General features: G+C 41.0%; 1 protein-coding gene, 1 long non-coding RNA gene and 1 other non-coding gene across 6 annotated transcripts in view; 1 reads left to right on the top strand and 2 right to left on the bottom strand.

Moving 5' to 3' along the window:
* The window catches only part of LOC133066575 (uncharacterized), a 49942-nt gene extending 34624 nt beyond the window's left edge, over window positions 1-15318 (bottom strand). For both annotated transcript variants that reach the window (XR_009695166.1, XR_009695165.1), the window contains exons 1-2: window positions 15171-15318; window positions 12879-12921 (exon numbers count right to left, since the gene is read on the bottom strand). This is a non-coding gene — a long non-coding RNA (uncharacterized LOC133066575). The remainder of the gene's footprint in view (window positions 1-12878; window positions 12922-15170) is intronic.
* TRNAR-ACG (transfer RNA arginine (anticodon ACG)) lies at window positions 15180-15252 on the bottom strand. The gene has a single exon. It is a non-coding gene; the product is annotated as a tRNA-Arg (tRNA).
* An 84-nt stretch (window positions 15319-15402) lies between the features above and the next one.
* PRMT5 (protein arginine methyltransferase 5) lies at window positions 15403-23318 on the top strand. Of its 3 annotated transcripts, none has more exons than XM_061157783.1 (17): window positions 15403-15526; window positions 16399-16517; window positions 16828-16913; window positions 17071-17205; window positions 17561-17673; window positions 18004-18053; window positions 18262-18425; window positions 18863-19024; window positions 19212-19289; window positions 19382-19440; window positions 19526-19648; window positions 19731-19906; window positions 20751-20860; window positions 21091-21184; window positions 21366-21482; window positions 21785-21849; window positions 22768-23318. In XM_061157783.1, exons 2-17 carry the CDS (start codon window positions 16415-16417, stop codon window positions 22918-22920), a joined length of 1788 nt encoding a protein of 595 aa, XP_061013766.1. In that variant the 5' UTR covers window positions 15403-15526; window positions 16399-16414; the 3' UTR covers window positions 22921-23318. The 3 variants fall into 3 exon arrangements, with proteins under 3 accessions (XP_061013766.1, XP_061013765.1, XP_061013767.1); XM_061157782.1 differs by lacking the exon at window positions 15403-15526 and adding an exon at window positions 15573-15728; XM_061157784.1 differs by lacking the exons at window positions 15403-15526; window positions 16399-16517 and adding an exon at window positions 15611-15728.
* Window positions 23319-23368: the final 50 nt, after the last annotated feature.

The raw sequence follows: 23368 nt of genomic DNA, 5'->3' as shown, positions 1-23368 counted from the left end.
GAATATAAAGTGATCGTAAATGATTAACCCAGAGTTTAGAAGAGAGTTATCCAAAGAACAAGACCAGGGCTCTCCAGAGATTCCAGACCACCCAGCAGGAGCCAGGCCCTGAACCAGAAGATCTCCCCAGAATCCTGCCACTTTGTGAGACCTGTCAGCATGCCTGACAGGCACCCTTCCCCTGCCCCTGCTCCCACCCCCACCCCAACTCAGGTCCTCATTCTGTGTCCCTGCAAATTGTCCCAACTCTTCCTCCTCTCATACAACACTGCCAGGCTAATTTTTATGATTCTGATTTGCTGTTCACAGATAGTTTGTGATTTTCGCATCATGTTGTCATTTCTCTGTTGAAACTATATCAGGTCACCCTACTGTGTACCAAACATAGCACACGTGGCTGAGCTGGGGATTCAAGCCCTCACGGTAAAAAAGAAAAAGCATGGGGAAAAAAAAAAAGATAAAAACCAGCAAAAAAAAAAAAAAAGCCCTCACGGTGCAGCTCGACTTTCCAGACTTTTCCCACCACACACATTTTCTACTCACCCTAAGCCACCTCCCCAGTGGGCTTACTCACCCTTCCATGCTTTTCTGTGCTTGCTATGGTTCTATCTACCTGGCTGGTTCTATCTTCTGCTGGAAAAATCCTATCATTTTGGAGGCCCACCTCTAGTTCTGTTTCCCCATTATCATTCCAACTAGAAAAGGTCTCCGTGTCATTTTACATTCACTTCTTTAAGGTGCCTGTCGTCCAGGCCTTGAATTTCATCACCCCATTGGGCAGCATGTTTAAATTTTATCTACAACATCAGAGGGCTGCTGGTTGTAAAGCATGTGTTCTCAGTCTGTGGACTCCTTTACTCTATGATTTTTAAGGACACCAAAAGAGATTTTATTTATGTTAAGCTTTATGTATAGATATTTCTGATATTAAAAATGAAAACTGAGAGACTATCATCAGTCTTTTCCTGAAGGATATCAGGAAAAATAAATTATTCGGTTTTACTTAAACACAGAGGTTTTTTCAATATAATTCTTTGCCGAGATGGAGTTAGGCAGTATCTGAGCTCTAGTTAGTCACAACTGCTTTGATATTTAAATATGATCTTGATTAGATCTCAGTTTTATAAAAGCAGAACTCAATCCCTAGTGGCAAACATAGAACTGAAAGTGCTCTATAAAAAATTTTTTTTATTGAAGTATATGTTGTATTAATTTCAGGGATACACCACAGTGATATACATTCTTTTTCAGAGTCTTTTTCCTTATAGATTATTACAAAATACTAATATTTTGTAATATTACAAAATAGTTCTCTGTACTATACAGTAGATTCTTGTTGGTTATCTGTTTTATATATGGTAGTGTATATATGTTAATCCCAAAGTCCTAATTTATCCCCTCCCCTCTTCCCCACCATAAGTTTATTTTCATGTCTGTAGGTCTATTTCTGTTTTGTAAGTAAGTTCATCTGTATCTTTTTTTAGATTCCATAAAAAATGATATCATACGATATTTGTCTTTTCAAAAGAGCTTTATGAACATGTCACATGTAAGGAGGCAGCAGAGGAAGGCTTAAATGGTTTTCGAACATTCCTTGCAATTTTATTTTCCTCTTCCTACTACAGATAAAATGCCACTAAGTAATATTAAGTAAATGAATTAAAAGCCTGTCTTTTTTTTTTAAAGCCTGTCTTTTTAAAAAATATATATTTATTTGGCTGCACCAGGTCTTAGTTGTGGCATGTGCGATCTAGTTCCCTGACTAGAGATCAAACCCTGGTCCACTGCATTGAGAGTGTGAGTCTTAGCCACTGGACCACCAGGGAAGCCCAAGCCTTAAGAATGGGAACTTTTTATTCAGAAAAAGTTGAAGATAATTGCTGGAAGTTTACTTGAATATTATTTTAAAAACTGAAGAAACTAATACAACATAGAGTGGTTTCAGTTGTCCTTGTTAGAGAAAAGCAAAGAAAAAATCCAAGTAAATTACATTTGGCTTTGAAATGTGGTTGACATTTACATGCTGAGATGATGTGTCTGACAGTCCAGACATTCACAATATTTAGGAAGCTGAATATTTTCCCAATCAAAAAAGGTTTAAAAAAACAAGAAAACATGCACCCCAATGTTCATTACAGTACTGTTTACGATAGGCAAGACATGGAAGCAACCTAAATGCCCATCAACAGAGTAATGGATAAAGAAGATGTGGTACTTTCCAGTATCCAGTAATATTAAATGGAAATATTACTCAGCCATTAAGAAGAATGAAATAAATGAAAATATTACTTAGCCATTAAAAAGAATGAAATAATGCCATTTGCAGCAACTTGGGTGGACCTAGAGAGCGTCATAATGAATGAAGTAAGCCAGAGAGAGAAGGAGACTATCCTATGACATCCCTTACATGTGGAATCTAAAAAGAAATTATACAAATGAACTTGCTTACAAAACAGAAACAGACTTCCAGAAGGAGCTTATGGTTGCAGGGGTGGGGGTGGAGAGGATAAGGGGCAGGGATAGTTAGGGAGTTTGGGATGAACATGTACAAACTGCTGTATTTAAAATGGATGACCAACAAGGACCTACTGTATAGCACATGGAACTCTGCTCATTGTTATGTGGCAGCCTGGATGGGACGGGAGTTCAGGGGAGAGTGGATACACGTATATATGGCTGAGTCCCTTCACTGTTCACTTGAAAGTATCACAACATTGTTAATTGGCTATACCTCAGTACAAATAAAAAGTTTTTTAAAAAATTAAAAATAAGTAAATAAAAATGGAAACATTTTTATTTTTATTTTTTCCCCCTCCCCTGGAAAAATTTTTAAAAATTTATTAATTCATTTAAAAAAATAAGTCCAGAGCCAATTAAAAATGAATAATGCAATAAATGAAATAAAAAACACTCTGGAGGGAACCAACAGTAGAATAACAGAGGCAGAAGATAGGATAAGTGAGGTAGAAGATAAAATGGTGGAAATAAATGAAGCAGAGAGGAAAAAAGAAAAAAGAATCAAAAGAAATGAGGACAACCTCAGGGACCTCTGGGACAATGTGAAACGCCCCAACATTCGAATCATAGGAGTCCCAGAAGAAGAAGACAAGAAGAAAGGCCATGAGAAAATACTTGAGGAAATAATAGCTGAAAACGTCCCTAAAATGGGGAAGGAAATAGTCACACAAGTCCAAGAAACCCAGAGAGTCCCAAACAGGATAAACCCAAGGCGAAACACCCCAAGACACATATTAATCAAATTAACAAAGATCAAACACAAAGAACAAATATTAAAAGCAGCAAGGGAGAAACAACAAATAACACACAAAGGGATTCCCATAAGGATAACAGTTGACCTTTCAATAGAAACCCTCCAGGCCAGAAGGGAATGGCAGGACATACTTAAAGTAATGAAAGAGAATAACCTACAACCCAGATTACTGCACCCAGCAAGGATCTCATTCAGATATGAAGGAGAATTCAAAAGCTTTACAGACAAGCAAAAGTTGAGAGAATTCAGCACCACCAAACCAGCTCTTCAACAAATGCTAAAGGATCCTCTCTAGACAGGAAACACAGAAAGGCTGTATAAACACGAACCCAAAACAACAAAGCAATGGCAACAGGACCATACTTATCAATAATTACCTTAAATGTAAATGGGTTGAATGCCCCAACCAAAAGACAAAGACTGGCTGAATGGATACAAAAGCAAGACCCCTATATATGCTGTCTAAGAGAGACCCACCTCAAAACAAGGGACACATACAAACTGAAAGTGAAGGGCTGGAAAAAAATATTTCACGCAAATGGAGAACAAAAGAAAGTAGGAGTCGCAATACTCATATCAGATAAAATAGACTTTAAAATAAAGGCTGTGAAAAGAGACAGAGAAGGACACTACATAATGATCAAAGGATCAATCCAAGAAGAAGATATAACAATTATAAATATATATGCACCCAACATAGGAGCACTACAATATGTAAGGCAAATGCTAACAAGTATGAAAGGGGAAATTAACAATAACACAATAATAGTGGGAGACTTTAATACCCCACTCACACCTATGGATAGATCAACTAAACAGAAAATTAACAAGGAAACACAAACTTTAAATGACACAATGGACCAGCTAGACCTAATTAATATCTATAGGACATTTCACCCCAAAACAATCAATTTCACCTTTTTCTCAAGTGCACATGGAACCTTCTCCAGAATAGATCAAATTCTGGGCCATAAATATAGCCTTGGTAAATTAAAAAAAATTGAAATCGTTCCAGTCATCTTTTCTGACCACAATGCAGTAAGATTAGATCTCAATTACAGGAAAAAAACTATTTAAAATTCCAACATATGGAGGCTAAACAACATGCTTCTGAATAACAAACAAATCATAGAAGAAATAAAAAAAGAAATCAAAATATGCATAGAAACAAATGAAAATGTAAACACAACAACCCAAAACCTATGGGACACTGTAAAAGCAGTGCTAAAGGGAAGGTTCATAGCAATACAGGCTTACCTCAAGAAACAAGAAAAAAGTCAAATAAAAAGCCTAACTCTACACCTAAAGCAACTAGAAAAGGAAGAAATTAAGAACCCCAGGGTTAGTAGAAGGAAAGAAATCATAAAATTAGGGCAGAAATAAATGCAAAAGAAACTAAAGAGACCATAGCAAAAATCAACAAAGCTAAAAGCTGGTTCTTTGAAAAGGTAAATAAAATTGACAAACCATTAGCCAGACTCATCAATAAACAAAGGGAGAAGAACCAAATCAACAAAATTAAAAATGAAAATGGAGAGATCACAACAGACAACACTGAAATACAAAGGATCATAAGAGACTACTACCAGCAGCTCTATGCCAATAAAATGGACAACTTGGATGAAATGGACAAATTCTTAGAAAAGTATAACTTTCCAAAACTGAACCAGGAAGAAATAGAAGATCTTAACAGACCCCTCACAAGCATGGAAATCGAAACTGTAATCAGAAATCTTCCAGCAAACAAAAGCCCAGGACCAGATGGCTTCACAGCTGAGTTCTACCAAAAATTTAGAGAAGAGCTAATACCTATCTTACTCAAACTCTTCCAGAAAATTGCAGAAGAAGGTAAACTTCCAAACTCACTCTATGAGGCCACCACCACCCTAATACCAAAACCAGACAAAGATGTCACAAAAAAAGAAAACTACAGGCCAATTTCACTGATGAACATAGATGCAAAAATCCTTAACAAAATTCTAGCAAACAGAATCCAACAACATATTAAAAAGATCATACATCATGACCAAGTGGGCTTTATCCCAGGAATGCAAGGATTCTTTAATATCCACAAATCAATCAATGTAATACACCACATTAATAAATTGAAAGATAAAAACCATATGATTATCTCAATAGATGCAGAAAAAGCCTTTGACAAAATTCAACATCCATTTATGATAAAAACTCTCCAGAAAGCAGGAATAGAAGGAACATACTTCAAAATAATAAATTTTAATAATTTATTTAAAATTTAATAATATTTTATAAAAATATAAAAATAATATGACAAACCCACAGCAAACATTATCCTCAATGGTGAAAAATTGAAAGCATTTCCCCTAAAATCAGGAACAAGACAAGGGTGCCCACTCTCACCACTACTATTCAACATAGTTTTGGAAGTTTTGGCCACAGCAATCAGAGCAGAAAAAGAAATAAAAGGAATCCAGATAGGAAAAGAAGAAGTATAACTCTCACTGTTTGCAGATGACATGATCCTCTACATAGAAAACCCTAAAGACTCTACCAGAAGATTACTAGAGCTAATCAATGAATATAGTAAAGTTGCAGGATATAAAATTAACACACAGAAATCCCTTGCATTCCTATACACTAACAATGAGAAAACAGAAAGAGAAATTAAGGAGACAATAACATTCACCATTGCAATGAAAAGAATAAAATACTTAGGAATATAACTACTTAAACAAAAGACCTATATATATATAAAACTATAAAACACTGATGAAAGAAATCAAAGAGGAAAAAAAGTAGAAATCAAAGAGGACACAAATAGGTGGAGAAGTATACCGTGTTCATGGATTGGAAGAATCAATATTGTGAAAATGAGTATACTAGCCAAAGCAATCTATAGATTCAATGCAATCTCTATCAAGCTCCCAACGGTATTTTTCACAGAACTAGAACAAATAATTTCACAATTTGTATGGAAATACAAAAAACCTCGAATAGACAAAGCAACCTTGAGAAAGAAGAATGGAACTGGAGGAATCAACCTGCCTGACTTCAGACTCTACTACAAAGCCACAGTCATCAAGACAGTATGGTACTGGCACAAAGACAGAAATATAGATCAATGGAACAAAATAGAAAGCCCAGAGATAAATCCACATATCTATGGACACCTTATCTTCGACAAAGGAGGCAAGAATATACAATGGAAAAAAGACAACCTCTTTAACAAGTGGTGCTGGGAAAACTGGTCAACCACTTGTAAAAGAATGAAACTAGAACACTTTCTAACACCATACACAAAAATAAACTCAAAATGGATTAAAGATCTAAATGTAAGACCAGAAACTATAAAACTCCTAGAGGAGAACATAGGCAAAACACTCTCCGACATAAATCATAGCAGGATCCTCTATGACCCACTTCCCAGAATATTGGAAATAAAGGCAAAAATAAACAAATGGGACCTAATGAAACTTAAAAGCTTTTGCACAACAAAGGAAACTATAAGCAAGGTGAAAAGAATGGGAGAATAATAGCAAACAAAGAATGGGAGAATAATAGGGAGAATAATAGCAAACAAATAATAAAAAATAATAGCAAACAAACAAACAAAAAAATAATGGGAGAATAATAGCAAACAAAGCAACAGACAAAGGATTAATCTCAAAAATATACAAGCAACTCCTACAGCTCAATTCCAGAAAAACAAATGACCCAATAAAAAAATGGGCCAAGGAACTAAACAGACATTTCTCCAAAGAAGACATACAGATGGCTAACAAACACTTGAAAAGGTGCTCAACATCACTCATTATCAGAGAAATGCAAATCAAAACTACAATGAGGTACCATTACACGCCAGTCAGAATGGCTGCTATCCAAAAGTCTATAAGCAATAAACGCTGGAGAGGGTGTGGAGAAAAGGGAACCTTCTTACACTGTTGGTGGGAATGCAAACTAGTACAGCCACTATGGAGAACAGTGTGGAGATTCCTTAAAAAACTGGAAATAGAACTGCCATATGACCCAGCAATCCCACCTCTGGGCATACACACCGAGGAAACCAGAACTGAAAGAGACACGTGTACCTCAATGTTCATTGCAGCACTGTTTATAATTGCCAGGACATGGAAGCAACCTAGATGCCCATCAGCTGATGAATGGATAAGAAAGCTGTGGTACATATACACAATGGAGTATTACTCGGCCATTAAAAAGAATACATTTGAATCAGTTCTAATGAGGTGGATGAAACTGGAGCCCATTATACAGAGTGAAGTAAGCCAGAAAGAAAAACACCAATACAGTATACTAACGCATATATATGGGATTTAGAAAGATGGTAACAATAACCCTATATGCAAGATAGAAAAAGAGACACAAATGGATAGAACAGACTTTTTGACTCTGTGGGAGAAGGTGAGGGTGGGATGATCTGAGAGAATAGCACTGAAACATGTATACTATTAAGTGTGAAACAGATTGCCAGCCCAGGTTGGATGCATGAGACAAGTGCTCAGGGATGGTGCACTGGGATGACCCAGAGGGATGGGATGGGGAGAGAGGTGGGAGGGGGGTTCAGGATGGGGAACACATGTAAATCCATGGCTGATTCATGTCAATGTATGGCAAAAACCACTACAATATTGTAAAGTAATTAGCCTCCAACTAATAAAAATAAATGAAAAAAAAGTCCATCGGGTGTTAACATCAAATAATACATTTTAATTAAAAAACTGTATTTTCCAAATCAAAAAGAATGTATGAGAAGAGTGATATTGTTTTATATTTTTGCAAATCTCCTTGGTATCTGACTTAATAGAAGACAGCTGGATTCTCATATCTGCTTTATGTTACAATAAGTGACTCTGACTGAATAAAGTAAGTCAAATCTGATCTCACACAGACATGGAGGAGATCCTCATACACTTCCTAAAAGAGTCTAAGAGAGCCCCCAGGGTCCTTACACCACATTTGGGGAAACACTATATTGTAAAAGAAAAGGCAATGGGTTGAGAATCAGAAGAAATGGAGTCTTATTCTGGCTCTTCCTATACGGCTGAAGCATAACTTTGTTCAAAACACTTAACCTCAGTTTTCTATCTACAAAATAGGCATATTAATAAGTTCTACCCCACAAGAGTATGTCCTGAGCATTAGGTAAGATAATATATTAATATGCAAAGTACCCTGCATGTGGTAGAGCTTAATAAACATTAGTCTGTCCAGATAAAGACAAATACTGTATAATCTCACTTATAGGTGAAATCTAAAAAGCAAACTCATAGGAAAAGAGATCAGACTTGCGGTTACCAGAGGTGGAGAACGGGAGAAGGCTGAGTTGGAGGAAGATGATCAAGAGGTACAAAATTCTAGGGGCTTCCCTGGTGGCTCAGTGGTACAGAATCCAGCTGTCAATGCAAGAGACAGGAATTCTACCCCTAATCCAGGAAAATCCCACATGCCTCGGAGCAACTAAGCCTGTGTGCAACAACTATTGAGACTGGGCACCCTAGAGCCCATGGTCTGCAAGGAGAGAAGCGCCCCCAGTGAGAAGCCTGAACAACACAACTAGAGAGTAGCCCCTGCTCGTCACAACTAGAAAAAAGCCTTCACAGTTATGAAGACCCAGCACACCCAAAAATAAATAAATACGATTATATTTTTAAAAAGAGGTACTAACTTTCAGTTATAAGTCATTACTGAGGATGTAATGTACCCCCTGTGGACTATAGTTAACATTGCTGTATGATGTATAGGAATGTTGTTTAGAGAGTAAATCCTATGAGTTCTCATCTGAAGGAGAAACATTTTTTCCTGTCTTGTTTCTTTTCTTTTTACTGTATCTGTATAAGGTGATGCTAGCCCAACCTGCTGTGGTAATCATTTCACAATTTATGTAAATCAAACTGTCATGCTGTATGCCTTAAACTTATACAGTGACGTATGTCAATTCTTTCTCAATAAAACTGGAAAAAAAATGAAAAACAAACAACAAATCCAAAAATATTAGTTTGTGGAGAAGGACTGTTAAGGTATTGCTATGAGTGAGAGTGACTGCTGAAGATCGGACAGCTATAAGGTCTTACAGAGGAGAGAGACCTTCGAGAGGTCTTCAAAAGAAAGACTAGAAACAAGCAGAAAAAAAAAAAGAAAAGAAACAAGCAGAAAGACCAAGGAAAGGTCACAGATTTTATACATATTGAAAAAAATGTTTCCCATATAGTAAAAACATGCTTACTATAGAAAACTTGGAAAATACATTTTCTCTGCACATACTGAAGTTATTCTGTATATATCATGAACATTTCTCCATATTATTAAATTTTCTCTGACAACATTGATTTTAATGGCTGCTTAAGATTTCATTGCATGGATGATTTATTTGACCATACCCCTATAGGATATCCAACTTGTTTTACATTTTTTGTAATCACAAAAAAATGTCACACTAAGCATTTCTCTTAATGACTCTTTGTCCTAGTTTGTGAATATTGTCTAGGATAGCTTTCTAGAAGGAAAATTAGAGATGGTATGTCTTTTGTTTTTGTTTTTTAATTTTTTTTCCATTTATTTTTATTAGTTGGAGGCTAATTACTTTACAATATTGTAGTGTTTTTTGCTATACATTGACATGAATCAGCCATGGATTTACATGTGTTCTCCATCCCGATCCCCTCTCCCACCTCCCTGAGATGGTATATCTTAAGGTTAAGATCAAAGGCTCTGGAGTCGGTTGACCTAGGCTTGTACCCCATCTAAACCCCTTCTTAGAGGGGCAAGTCACTTAACTTCTCTAAGACTTAGTTCCCTTACCCATAGATTAACATTTCCTACATCACCAGGTTCTTGTGAATGTAAAGGGCTTTTCATAGAACCTGACATAAAATAAGGGCTCAAAAAATGTTATCTGTTATTATTATCATAACTTGAATTCATATATTTATCACACATATATACACAAGCAACTGGTCTGTTTCTATGCTATTAGTCTAGCCTTTTTACTCTGTCTCTTCTTGTACCCACTGCACATTGTGGCCTTTTATTTATTTATACATTGCTTATTTCATAACGGGTTTGAAGTAATGGACTAAAAATGTAGAGCAAATTCCCTCTCCTTCCTCCTCTTTTTAAAAATTTTTCTTTGACTTCTTGTCAGCTTTAAAAAAAAACAAAAAACAAATGAACAGTGTGTGTATGTCGCTAAGTCACTTCAGTCGTGTTTCAACTCTTTGCAACCCCATGGACTATAGCCTACCAGCCTCCTCTGTCCATGGAATTCTCCAGGCAAGAATACTGGAGTAGGTTGCTATTTCTTCCTCCAGGGGATCTTCCCAAACCAAGGATTGAACCTGCATCTCTTATATCTACTGCATTAGCAGGCAGGTTCTTTATCACTAGTGCCACCTGTGAAACTCACCAGTGAATGGTAGAATCATTTAATAAAGTAACAAAAGATTCCATTAGAATTGTGATTAAATGTAGAAAAAGTGAGAAACTAATTTATTAAGAATTGACATCTTTATAAGATTCATTTTTTTCTAAGAACATGGCTTGTCTTTCCATTTTTTCAGTCTTTATATCTCTCAGTAAAATTTTAGGTTTTCCATATACAGTTTCTTCATATTTTCCACTAAGGTTATAGCTAAGTAGTTTATGGTGATATTATGGTTACCTCTGTGAATGGGTAAGAAACTAATCACAATAGCTAATGTATATTGAAAGCTTCCTATGTGCAGAAAGGTTTTAAATGCTTTACAATATTAGCTAATTTAACGTTCATCATAGCTTTATGAGATAACTATAATTCACATTTTCATTTTGTGGATGAAGAAACTGAGGCCAGAGGGGTTAGTTCACATGGTTAGTAAATGGATAAATAGGGCTTTAACCTCTTGCCACCTGGCTCTACCGTCTATGACCTTAACTACCAGGTTATTGAGATATTTTTATTAGTTATGTCTTTTAACTGGTTATTCTTAGTTTATAGGAAGGCTAAGGACATGTTTTATATTTGTCTTATATCAAGTGGTGTCTCTGAATGCTATTATTAATTCTTATCATTTTAGAATTGGTTCTCATGGATTTTCTATATACACAATCATATCATCAGCAAACAATGATAAATTTGCCTCTCTCTTTCTAAAAGTTATAACTCCTTTTTAAAAATGTCCAGGCTTATTGTATTGGAGTTTTTTAGAATAATATTAAATAACACAGTGATGAGATAAGACATTCTTGTATTATTTTATATTTACATGAATTGTTGACTTCATACAGGTATATATGTGTTTACATATAAAGAATATTAAGAATGTTTTAGAGGGACTTCCCTGGTGGTCTAGTCGCTGAGACTCCACATTCCCAATGCAGGAGGCCTGGGGTTCAATCCCTAGTCAGAGAACTAGATCCCGTGATGTGGCAACCAAGACCCGGCCCATCCAAATACATAAATAAATAAAAATAATTTTTTAAAAAAGAATGTTCTAGAAAATGGAATTTACTTACCATGTTCTCTTTGATGACTATTACAAATGGTCAAATGTTTTTCTTGTTTGCTTTACTTTTGACCTATCATATAAATAAATCTCCTAATACCTAACCTGTGCTAATTCCTGGGATAAATGCTAACTGTTTCTGATATATTATTATTATGTTAATATACTGTTGACATTTATTGTTAATCTCAAATATTATAGGATTTTTACATTTACATTCCTAAGTTAGGTAAGTCTATAGGTTTGGTCTTTTGGAAGGGTCCTCCTTCTGACAGGTTTTGATATTAGGTATATTCTGGCCTCATAAACAATTGGGTAGTTTTCCACCTTTTTCTATGTTCCAGAACAGTTTCTACTTTCTATTCATTTTGACAGATAAATACTGTATAATAGAGATGACAAAGAAGAGAATGCAAATTGGCACAGATTATTTCGCCTCAGTAACTCCGCCACTTTCATAGCTGGAGGAAGCCTTGATTGTGAAGAAGCAATTTGGAGCAGTAGGAGGGTCAAATGGGCCATTATTTTGGTGTTGAAGAGTGTGGCTGGCTGGGCAGGCACAGAGGTGAGTGAAGGTGGACCTGGGGAGGGAGACCAGTGTTGAGGGAGGAGGAGAGCTCAAGAGAAAGTGAAAGGAGAGCTTACAATTCACTGGCAGTGTTTAAACAAGGACAGAAAAACAAGAGAAGGTAGAAGGACTGGGCCTGAAGATGAGGAATGCTGGAGGGTTATCTGGAAGTGGGTACTCCTTTCCTTCCAGAAACGTTTCCAGAGCTCTGACCTGTTAGTCATTGGCTCCTGGAGAAAGCAACATTATTTCTCACCCACCAAATCCCTATCTTCATTCCAGCAAAGGCCTACATGCAATATTGTTAACAGTGACTGACATACTTCTGAGCACAAAAGTTCAGCAAGGAGAGCAGAGGAGAGGGAAGCAAAGGATAAGACAGAACTGATTAACTCTGACTTTACGCCTAGGGCTAAGCCCTTTAAAAGGTTCTCTATTTATTTTTCATTCATTCCCTTTTGCTTCTCTGTAGCTCATATAGACAGACCCATAGCCTGTGCTGTTCTTTAACACAAAGCAAAGTGTTGTAGAAGAGGTGGAGAGCAATGTGGTGTGGAATTACCTGGAACCGTTCAGCATCATGCTTGCCACACGGTAGAGGCCATCTTGAATGAAAAAACAAAGACATCTCAGATGAATGAAGTTCAGCCAATCTAAACTTACTTTACGGTCAGTCAGAAATTCTAGGCTCTTTTTAACACAAAACCTTTTGAAAATTATTTTCACTGATGACAAAACTGACATTATGATTTCATAGATTTTCCTCTCTCCCTTTCACCCATGGATGAGTTAGTTGACAATCAGCAGAGCAGCCACCAGCCAGCTTGACATCAGGAGGAGGATGCCAGGAACACAGATGGTCCACAGCCCATATAATTAGCTTTTTCTGAAGATGAAATATCTCATAAGTCTTCTGTGAATACAGAGTTTGGTTGAGCACAGCTGGGGCAGAGAACAACAAGCAGGCCTTCCCAACAACTCTTCTTCTTCTTATAATGTCGGCAGAGAATCACCCACTTCCGGTCAACTCCCTACTCATAAGATCTTCAGGGAAGAATTCAAACAAATACTGTAGACACTTCACCTTAAAGGAGGGGAAGAATAACTCCCTTCCCCTTAAGTGTGGAATGCACATAGTGACTTCCTTCTGAAGAGTACAGGATGGAAGGGGTGGGGGGAGGACTGTAATTTTTCAGTGGAGAAACCTGATAAACACTAGTTCTACCGGGACATAAAGGTCAATATCAACAGTCAAAAATTATGTTGATGGTATGTACTCTTGATATGATGTGATGAAAATGGCCACTTTACCTCTGGGATCTTCCTCCCCCAAACCCATAACCCCAGTCTAATGAAAAACCCCATCAGACAAATTCCAATGGAGAGATGTCCTTCAGTATACCTAACCAGTATTCCTCAAAACTATCAAGGTCATCAAAAATAAGGAGCACCTGAGAAACTGTCACAGCCAAGAGGAGCCTAAGCAGATATGACAACTATATGTAATATGGTATTCTGGATGGGATGGTGGAACAAAAAGAAGTCATTAGATAAAAACTAAGAAAATCTAAATAAACTATGGACTTTAGTTAATAATAATAATACATCAATTCTGGTACACCAATAGTAATAAATGTATCATACTAATGTTAAGATGTTAATAATAGAGAAAGCTGTAAGAAGACATGAGAGAGCTGGCTGTACTGTACTACCTGCTCAAGATTTCTATAATTCTAAAACTTTTAAGAAATAAAGTCTAGTAATAATAAGAAGATAGGATAAAAGAACCTCCAACTCTTAGGCTTCATAGGCACTTTCTTATTTCTTTAGTTTTCTAACCTTTACCTTTTGGGGGCACGCTCTAAATACATTGCACCCAGGGCTCCTTATAGCTTATCCTATTCACAGCCATTCCGTATTTCTCATCCCCCACGGGCTACGGTCAACTCATCCAGTCTCAAGGCTAAGGTCACTACCTCTCTTCTGGCGATTTCCAAATCTTGTCTGGTTCAGATCGCTATTCATCCAACTCTCTGTTACACAGCGCCCCCTAGACGTCCAATTCAGCATTTCCAAACCCAAACCTTGCTTCTCCCTAAAAGAGCTTCTCATTTCCTGTAGCACTCAAACAGGCCAAAATCTTGGGCTTCACCCGCAGACTTCGCTCATCAGGTTTCCTGTCAGTCGGTCACTAAGTTCTGCTAGGTCACTAAGCCTCCTGCCTCGGGCCTTTCGTATTAAGTCCTCTTTCCATCCTCGCTGCCAGGCCCTCAACATCTCTGGGCCCCTGCCTTCAGGTTCTCTTTCTCCTCCCTATATCTTTCTTTGCTTCATTCTTTTCCTTCTTTTCCATCCCTCTAGCAGGTATTCACAAAGGAAAATGTAGAGATTCTCTCAGGTCTCCACTGGCTGTTCATAACTCCTCTCCACTGTAATTCCTCACCATGAGTTTGTTTGTTTTTTTCTTCCTATCTTCAGTGTGTGTGTGTGTATGTGTGTGTGTGTGTGTGTTTAGATGTTTATTTACTTTTTGTTTGTTTGAGATATAGACTCGAAAGGAATTGGTGGCTAAATTGCCACAGTCTATTTACAAATATACTAAGACCCATAGAAAGCCCAAGTTAGTCATTACCTCAATTTTCTCAGGATTTTGATAGACCTAAGTAGAGACACAAGAACGATCTTTGAATTAGGCAATGGAAAAAGCTGATATAAAACGGCTGCAGAACGCTGTAAAATTATGAGTTCAAAATGAGGGTAAGAGGAGATCATAAGGAAATTTAGAAAGGGAAGAAAGGGAGACTTTCATAATACTGCTTATGGCAGTATTGCATGGGATGCAATAAAAACGCACCCGTCCTACCGAGCCAGCCAGGAGTCGAACCTGGAATCTTCTGATCCGTAGTCAGACGCGTTATCCATTGCGCCACTGGCCCCGAGACGGCTTTATCGGTCTCAATGATGACACTTCAAGCTTACACTGCAGGGCTTCATGGGACGTGTAGTCTCCGCACGGAGTTCTACGAGTACACGAAGCATTATGGGAGATTAAGTTCGTCAAGAACCAGACTCTGAGATTGGTGACTCTTCCGAAGCTTCGCCGTGCGTCACTGTGCTGAGAAGAGCCACTCCCGCGGATTGGCGAGAAGAGCCACTCACCATCCCTCCTCCTCCAGCTCCAGAGCAGTGGGAGACGCTCTGGTTGTTAAGGTGAAACGTCCCGCCTTCTGGGGGCTTTTTTCCGGCTTTGTGATTGGCTGCTAGCTTCAGGGAATCTCGGCGTGGACTGCGCGAGGGAAAAGATGGCGGCGATGGCGGTCGGTGGTGCCGGTGGAAGCCGCGTGTCCAGCGGGAGGGACCTGAATTGCGTCCCCGAAATAGCTGACACACTGGGGGCTGTGGCCAAGCAGGGGTGAGGGCTTGGACCTCCGCGAGCTGAATGCGGGGTCCGAACTCGGGGACCGAAAGGGGCAGACCAGTCATCCCCGAGAGGCAGGGGTGAGGGGGTCGGAGTGGATGAGACCAGGGCGGGAGAAACCATTTAGTCCTTCGGGGGGAGAAGCCTCGGGCCCTGGAGCGTGAGAGGAGGGCGGGAAACTTACTGGGGGCGTGTGGTCACTGAACCCCAAAGTCGGAGGAGTTATCAGGTAAACTCAAAAAGGGGGCGTAGAGACCTCCAGGGCCCTGGAGAGCGAGATTACCGTATGAGATTGGGAGAGAGTTAGTAGGTTAGGGAGAGGAGAGCTAAACCTTGAGGGGGGATACTTGGGCAGTACAGCTGCCGCTCTGGATGTGACAGTCTCGGAAAACGAGTGACAGCAGAGTAGAAAGTCCACGTGGTGTGGATATTCATCTGTTCTCTTAACTCATCTTTTCCATGGCTGTGTCCTGGCGAGCAATTGAGGCACAGTGCAGCGGAAGTGATATGCCCCAAGGTTGGCTGAATTCAGCAGTCTAGTCGGGTCGCTGACTGGTGGCAGCTGAAAGGGTTGTGCAGAATCAAGAGAGCCAGTCCAATTACTTGGATCTCTGGGCACTGCTGCTGTCTTTACATGACGATTCTGGGTCTGTCGCGGTTGTAGGTTTGATTTCCTCTGCATGCCTGTGTTCCACCCGCGTTTCAAGAGGGAATTCACTCAGGAACCTGCTAAGAGTCGGCCGGGCCCCCAGACACGATCAGACCTACTGCTGTCAGGAAGGGGTAGGGAGCATCCCACATGCCCCTTAATTATTAGAGGCAGTAACAACGTATGCTTTATCAGTGCCTTCCTCCTCTTCCTTTCTTGACCTGGATATATTGGTTCGCCCCACGGATATAGATAACTCTTGTTCTCTCATTACCTACCTACGAAAAGCCTTAGTTCCCTATTCTGTCAGGCTCTCCTGTATCTGTGATAGAAAAAGTCTTTGTCTTTCATCTCTAACTCTATTCCCTGTTAAGAACTAGAAATTGAATGAGTAAAGTGCTGAACCTTATTTAGTCTTTGTCTTTCTTGGGTGGGGGAGTGCAGACTGGAATACACTAATTGTGGGAAAGCTTTCTCCATGGATTCGTCCAGACTCAAAAGTGGAGAAGATACGCAGGAACTCTGAGGCGGTAAGACTGATCTCTTCACTGACTCTAAATATCTGTAAACAAGCTGGCGGGGGAGAGCACTTTTTCCCCACTCTGTAACTTAGTAAATTTGATATAATGCAATTAAAGCTATTTGAACTGCTAGCTCTTAACTTTATCCTTTTAATCTCTATTCCAGGCCATGTTACAGGAGCTGAATTTTGGGGCATATTTGGGTCTTCCAGCTTTCTTGCTGCCCCTAAATCAGGAAGATAACACAAACTTGGCGAGAGTTTTGACCAATCACATCCACACTGGCCACCACTCCTCCATGGTATGGCGAGGGCCTCCTTTCCTGCTGCATGTTGTGATAGTCAGGCTGTGCTGAGTATCTTCTTGTTCCTAGCCATTCAGTAAAGGGTGCATTTGGGAGAATTGAAATGTCAGTACTGCCTACCCACAACTAAGAGTGGTAAGCAAAGTATTATAAAACGTATAGAATATCAGTTACTTCCCGCAACTTCCAGAGATAAAAGACAACATGTAATCACAAATTGGGGAAAGGATATAAGGAGATTAGCTTGAAATCTGGATCAAGATCTTTTTAATTGAAGGAAGCTTTCTGGACTCAATGGGTTCACAATAGAGTTCTAAATAGGGTGTTGAACCTATTTATTGTTCATGTGCAGTTCTGGATGCGGGTGCCATTGGTGGCACCAGAGGACCTGAGAGATGATATAATTGAGAACGCACCAACTTCACACACAGCGGAGTACAGTGGAGAGGAGAAGACATGGATGTGGTATGTTTCCTTTTGCTGCTGTGCTTGGGGTGGAGGGAAACAGAGTGGAACCTGTAGGAAGGTCTCCCTGAGGTGTGGTGATTGGTGGGCCATATGTCTTTGGTGGAGCTTCCCTGGTGGCTCAGACAGTAAAGAGTCTGCCTGCAATGCTGGAGACTGGGTTCAATCCCTAGGTCAGGAAGATCCCCTGGAGAAGGAACTGGCAACCCACTCTAGTGTTCTTGCCTGGAAAATACCGTGGACAGAGGAGCCTGGAGGGCTACCGTCCGTGGGGTCACAAAGAGTTGGACACGACTAAGCAACTAACTTCTGTATTTTGACTCTGCGCAGGTGGCACAACTTCCGGACCTTGTGTGATTATAGCAAGAGGATTGCAGTGGGTAAGTCCACAAAGATCCTGGGATAGGTTATCCTTCTCTGAAGTCCTGTGACTTAAAATCAGGAGTCTCATGTGTGCTTGGCTGCTGGGGCATACTTTATCCATGCTTTAGTCTGCCTTGCTCTTAAGGAGGAGACAGGTCTTGCACAAAAGAGCACGCAAATATTCTGGCCTATGTGATTGACAGGTCTTTGTTTTCCCTTTTGTAGCTCTTGAAATTGGTGCTGACCTCCCATCTAATCATGTCATTGATCGTTGGCTTGGGGAGCCCATCAAAGCAGCCATTCTCCCCACCAGCATTTTCCTGACCAATAAGAAGGGATTTCCTGTTCTTTCTAAGATGCACCAGAGGCTGATCTTCCGACTTCTCAAGGTGTGTAGTGGAAGGATTCTAAAGGTGTTCCAGCTAATCTTCTTGTTTTAATCACATATATGTAATGGGAATTTTTGTGTGTGTGTGTGGGGCTGACTCTTCCTCTCTAATTTCTGGAGAGCAATTTCAGCAAAGTTGGGGGCCTTGAGAGCAAAAGGACAAATAGCAGTAGAAGCCCCAGAAACATTTCAAAAGGAATCGGGTCTCATGAGAACTTTGCAGAAAGTGTGATGTAAGAAGTTAAGGCAGTGATCCATGGGGTCCCTTGTGCCAGGGTGATGCTTATGTGGTACAGGCGGGCTCTTTGTGCTTTTGTTGGTATTGAGAGGTATTTGGTAATCTGCGCCTTATTTTATGCTGGAGCTCTTTGGCCAAAAACTTCAATAATATCCTCTTGGTTCAAGGACTGTGTCTGATGGCCTTACTTATTCTCACAGTTGGAGGTACAGTTCATCATCACAGGCACCAACCACCACTCAGAGAAGGAGTTCTGCTCCTACCTCCAATACTTGGAATACCTGAGCCAGAACCGACCTCCACCCAATGCCTACGAACTCTTTGCCAAGGGCTATGAAGATTACCTGCAGTCCCCACTCCAGGTGGGTCTGGAGTGCACTAAGAGGGTGGAGGTGGGGGGAAGAAATGTATCTTGAGAGCAGGTACCATAAAATCTCACCAGAGCTCAGGAGACAGTGGGAAGGTTTTGGTATTCTGCATTGTGCAGAATACCATTGTCTTTGCCAGAAAGTGGCTAACTTACTCTGTCTTTTTCCTCTCATTCTTTAGCCACTGATGGATAACCTGGAATCTCAGACATACGAAGTGTTCGAAAAGGACCCCATCAAATACTCTCAGTACCAGCAGGTACAGTGTGGGTCTCAGTGTCAGGCAAAGGGCTGGGATGACCTGGGTGAAGATGGCATTATAGCCACAAGGTCTTCCCTCCTTCCCCCCAGGCCATCTATAAATGTCTGTTAGATCGAGTGCCAGAGGAAGAGAAGGACACCAACATCCAGTGAGTGCTCTCTGCCTGATTCCCAGAGATGTGCATGCCTGCCTCTACATGTAGAGTCAGCTTGACTGCTCCCTCTGTTTCTTAGAGTGCTAATGGTGCTGGGAGCAGGCCGGGGGCCCCTGGTGAATGCGTCCCTGCGGGCCGCCAAGCAAGCTGACCGGCGGATAAAGCTGTATGCTGTGGAGAAGAACCCAAATGCTGTGGTGACGTGAGTAGCAACCTTGTTGCTGGGAAGTTTGTCCCCAGTGCCAGTTTTTCTTTCTTCTCCTGACTTGTTTCATCTGTTTTAGGCTGGAGAACTGGCAGTTTGAAGAATGGGGAAGCCAGGTGACAGTAGTCTCATCGGACATGCGGGAGTGGGTGGCTCCAGAGAAAGCAGATATCATCGTCAGTGAGCTTCTGGGGTCCTTTGCTGACAATGAACTGTCACCTGAGTGCCTGGATGGAGCCCAGCACTTCCTCAAAGGTGCATCCAGGCTGAGGTGTACTGAATAAGGGGATTGGATTATCAACTGGGAAGGCTCAGTGGGGCTGGGGAGGGGTGGGTGTGGCAGCAGCTTAGAAGAGGTTACAGAGTTTAGGGGAGGCAGGGCAGACTTGGGTCAGTGCCCTTAGCAAGTGACACAGTCTCCCTAAACCTCTGGTGTGGGTGTTCACATCTGTAAAATGAGGGGAGTGGACCAGAGCAGAAACTTTTAAAAAATATTTAGTCATTTATGGGTGTGCTGGGTCTTTGTTGCTGCATGGACTTTTCTCTAGTTGGGGAGAGTGGGGGCTGCTCTCTAGTTGCAGTGCATGGGCTTCTCACTGCAGTGGCTTCTCCTGTTGCAGGGCGCAGGCTCTGGGGCGTGTGGGCGTAGTAGTTGTGGTGCATGGGCTCAGTTACTCCTCTGCAGGTGGGATCGTTCCAGACCAGGGATCGAACCCATGTCTTCTGCATTGGCAGATGGACTCTTTACCACTGAGCTACCAGGAAAGCCCCCAGAGCAGAGATTCTTAGTCTGAGATCTATGGACTCCCTGAACTGCTATGATATGTACCTTGGACTTAGCTTTCATCACTAGCTCAAAGGAAAGAAAGTTAAGGACCATTAGGTTAGAATACTTCGGGTTCCTTCTAGTTTTACTCTTACCTGACTCTAAATTAACCTGCAAGTAGAATGCCTTCAGGCATGAGCTGGGGGCAGGTTGGCCTGGGAATGTGGCAACATGGAGCTGCCTGGGTCTCTTTTGATGTGGGAGGTCTGGGCCTTCAGTACAGATGCACCATTTCCATCCCGTGGGAAGTAATGTGCCTCTTCTGTTCTGCAGATGATGGTGTGAGCATCCCTGGGGAGTACACCTCCTTTCTAGCTCCCATCTCCTCCTCCAAGCTATACAATGAGGTCCGAGCCTGTCGGGAAAAGGACCGTGATCCTGAGGTAAAGAGTCGGTCTCTTCTGTCTTTAATGCCTGCCTTTTTCTCTGTCAGCATAACTGTTTTCTTCCACTGGAGATGAAGAGGTGAAGGAGTTGGGGATGTGGGAAAGTAACTGAAGTGAAACTACATTTTATCTTTGTCTATGTCCTTAGAGCTTGAGCTGCATTCCCTGAGGAATTAGGTAGCTCTCACCTGTCTTCTTCAGATATCATTTTCTCTCTCTTGGGACAGGCCCAGTTTGAGATGCCTTATGTGGTACGACTGCACAATTTCCACCAGCTGTCTGCGCCCCAGCCCTGTTTTACCTTCAGCCATCCTAACAGAGGTGGGTTCCTGCATGGCTGTCCTCTGACTAAATGGGGAGCTCACCTCCCTGGTTTCTTCCCTTGCTGTCCTGGCTCTATCTGGCCTCTTATCTAGGCTTCCTTTCCTGGTTCCTGCTTAGGTTTTACCAAGTTGTCTAGGGTTTCTGGTTCCTCATCACCCACACAGCTCTTCCCTGACAGATCCTATGATTGACAACAATCGCTACTGTACCTTGGAGTTTCCTGTGGAGGTGAACACAGTGCTGCATGGTTTTGCAGGCTACTTTGAGACTGTGCTTTATCAGGACATCACTCTGAGTGAGTGTCTGGGGCAGTGGATGGGGGTTTAAGAGTATGCTACCTGGGCAGCTTGTGTATTTAATACATGTTGCATTTAGAGTCACAAGGAACTGAGCAATCAGTGAATGGGGATCTTTGATGACTTGTTTCTGTGTTTACAGAAGAGACTGTCCTCAACCTAGGCAAGAAACGGAGTCACGGAGACCTCATTTTTTTGTTGTTGTTGTTAATTTTTATTGGAATATAGTTGATACAATGTTGTGTTAGTTTCAGGTGTACAGCACTCAGTTATTCTCCATTTTTATCATTTGTCCACTTAGGTATCCGTCCAGAGACTCACTCTCCTGGGATGTTTTCATGGTTTCCCATCCTCTTCCCCATTAAGGTAGGTATCACCTTAAGGCTCCTTGGGTTAAAAAGTAACTTATGGCATTGATGTTCTGCCCCTTCCCTTCTCCCAGGTTAAAACTTGGCTGTGACCCTTGTTCTGCTGCTCTCACGTGCAGTTGTAGATGTTGGGATATTTGCAGTGGCCTTCCACCTGGCTTCCCACATCTACTTAGGCTATTCTTCTGTCCATTCTGTACCTGGAGCAAGAGTCATCTTTTAAAAACACAAATCTGATCCTCTCTCTCTCTCCTGCTTTTAAAACCCTTCAATATCTTTCCAGTTCCCTTAGGATAAAGTCTGTTTTGTTTTAGGCCTTGGCACATGGCATGTGGAATCTTAGTTCCCTGACCAGGGATTGAACCCACGCTCCACACAGTGGAAGTACAGAGTCTTAACCACTGGACCACCAGAGAAGTCCCAGGATAAAGTCTTAAATCTTTGTTAGACTTGGTGTGATCTAGTTTTCACCTGCCTTTTCAGCTGCTGTCCTTTGTTTACATTGCTTCAGTCCTTGGACCTTCTTTTGGTTCCTCTAATACCCCATGTTCTTTCCTGCCTCAGGGTTTCATGCCTTTGTCCTCTGCCTATAAAGTTCTTGGCTCATTTTCTGACCCAGGTGACTTTATCTTCCAGGTCTTTTTAGACATTCTTATTGTCAGATAATTTTCCCTGACCTTGTAGACTAGGTTAGCATTACTTTTCATAGGTACTGTCCCAGTTTACAGCATTCATCCCACTTTTGATTATTTGTTCAGTGTCAGATTGTTCAGTTCTGATTATTTGTTCTGATAGACTTCAAACCTCATGAAGGTTGGAATGTTATGTTTGATCATGATCTCCACACTTAGCTTAGTACCTTGCCACATAAAATTCATCAGCCCCACCCTGAACCTCCCTGTCTTTCTTCTTATAGCAGCCCATTACTGTGCGTGAAGGCCAGACCATCTGTGTGCGTTTCTGGAGATGCAGCAATTCTAAGAAGGTGTGGTATGAGTGGGCTGTGACGGCACCGGTCTGCTCTGCTATTCACAACCCCACAGGCCGCTCTTACACCATCGGCCTCTAGCCCTGCCTGCAAGTGTCTGGAGCCTTGAAAGCAGCTGCAGGTTCTGCTCCTGTAGCACAGAAGGTGCAGTACAGCATGGGCTCTGATTCGCTGTGCCCATCAGAGAGGAACATTTCAGTCTGCTTTCCTACCTTATGTCAAGATGGACAAGGGAGGAGAATTGTGGGGCTCATGCCACCAATCTGTGAAGACTTCAGGCCTGAGCATGAGGAATTCATGTTGGATCTGTGGCTACTCCAACGGGCACTCAGCCTCAAGGGCTCCCTGGGATAGCTCTGAGAACATGTGAATTGAACAAATTTTCAGCCCTCTTCCCTGTCCATCTTTGTTCCTATTTTGATGGTTTTGTGTAAGGAGGAAATACAAATAAAATGAGGTTATGGCCTTTCCTGCTCCAACTCTGCTGCCCCCTGCCTTTGCTTCTCCAGCTATTACTTAAACATATTCA

This window comes from Dama dama, chromosome 12 (assembly GCF_033118175.1).
Source record: "Dama dama isolate Ldn47 chromosome 12, ASM3311817v1, whole genome shotgun sequence".
Taxonomy (NCBI): domain Eukaryota; kingdom Metazoa; phylum Chordata; class Mammalia; order Artiodactyla; family Cervidae; genus Dama; species Dama dama.
Note: the sequence above shows the minus strand (reverse complement) of the source record. Positions and strands in the feature narration are given on the sequence as shown.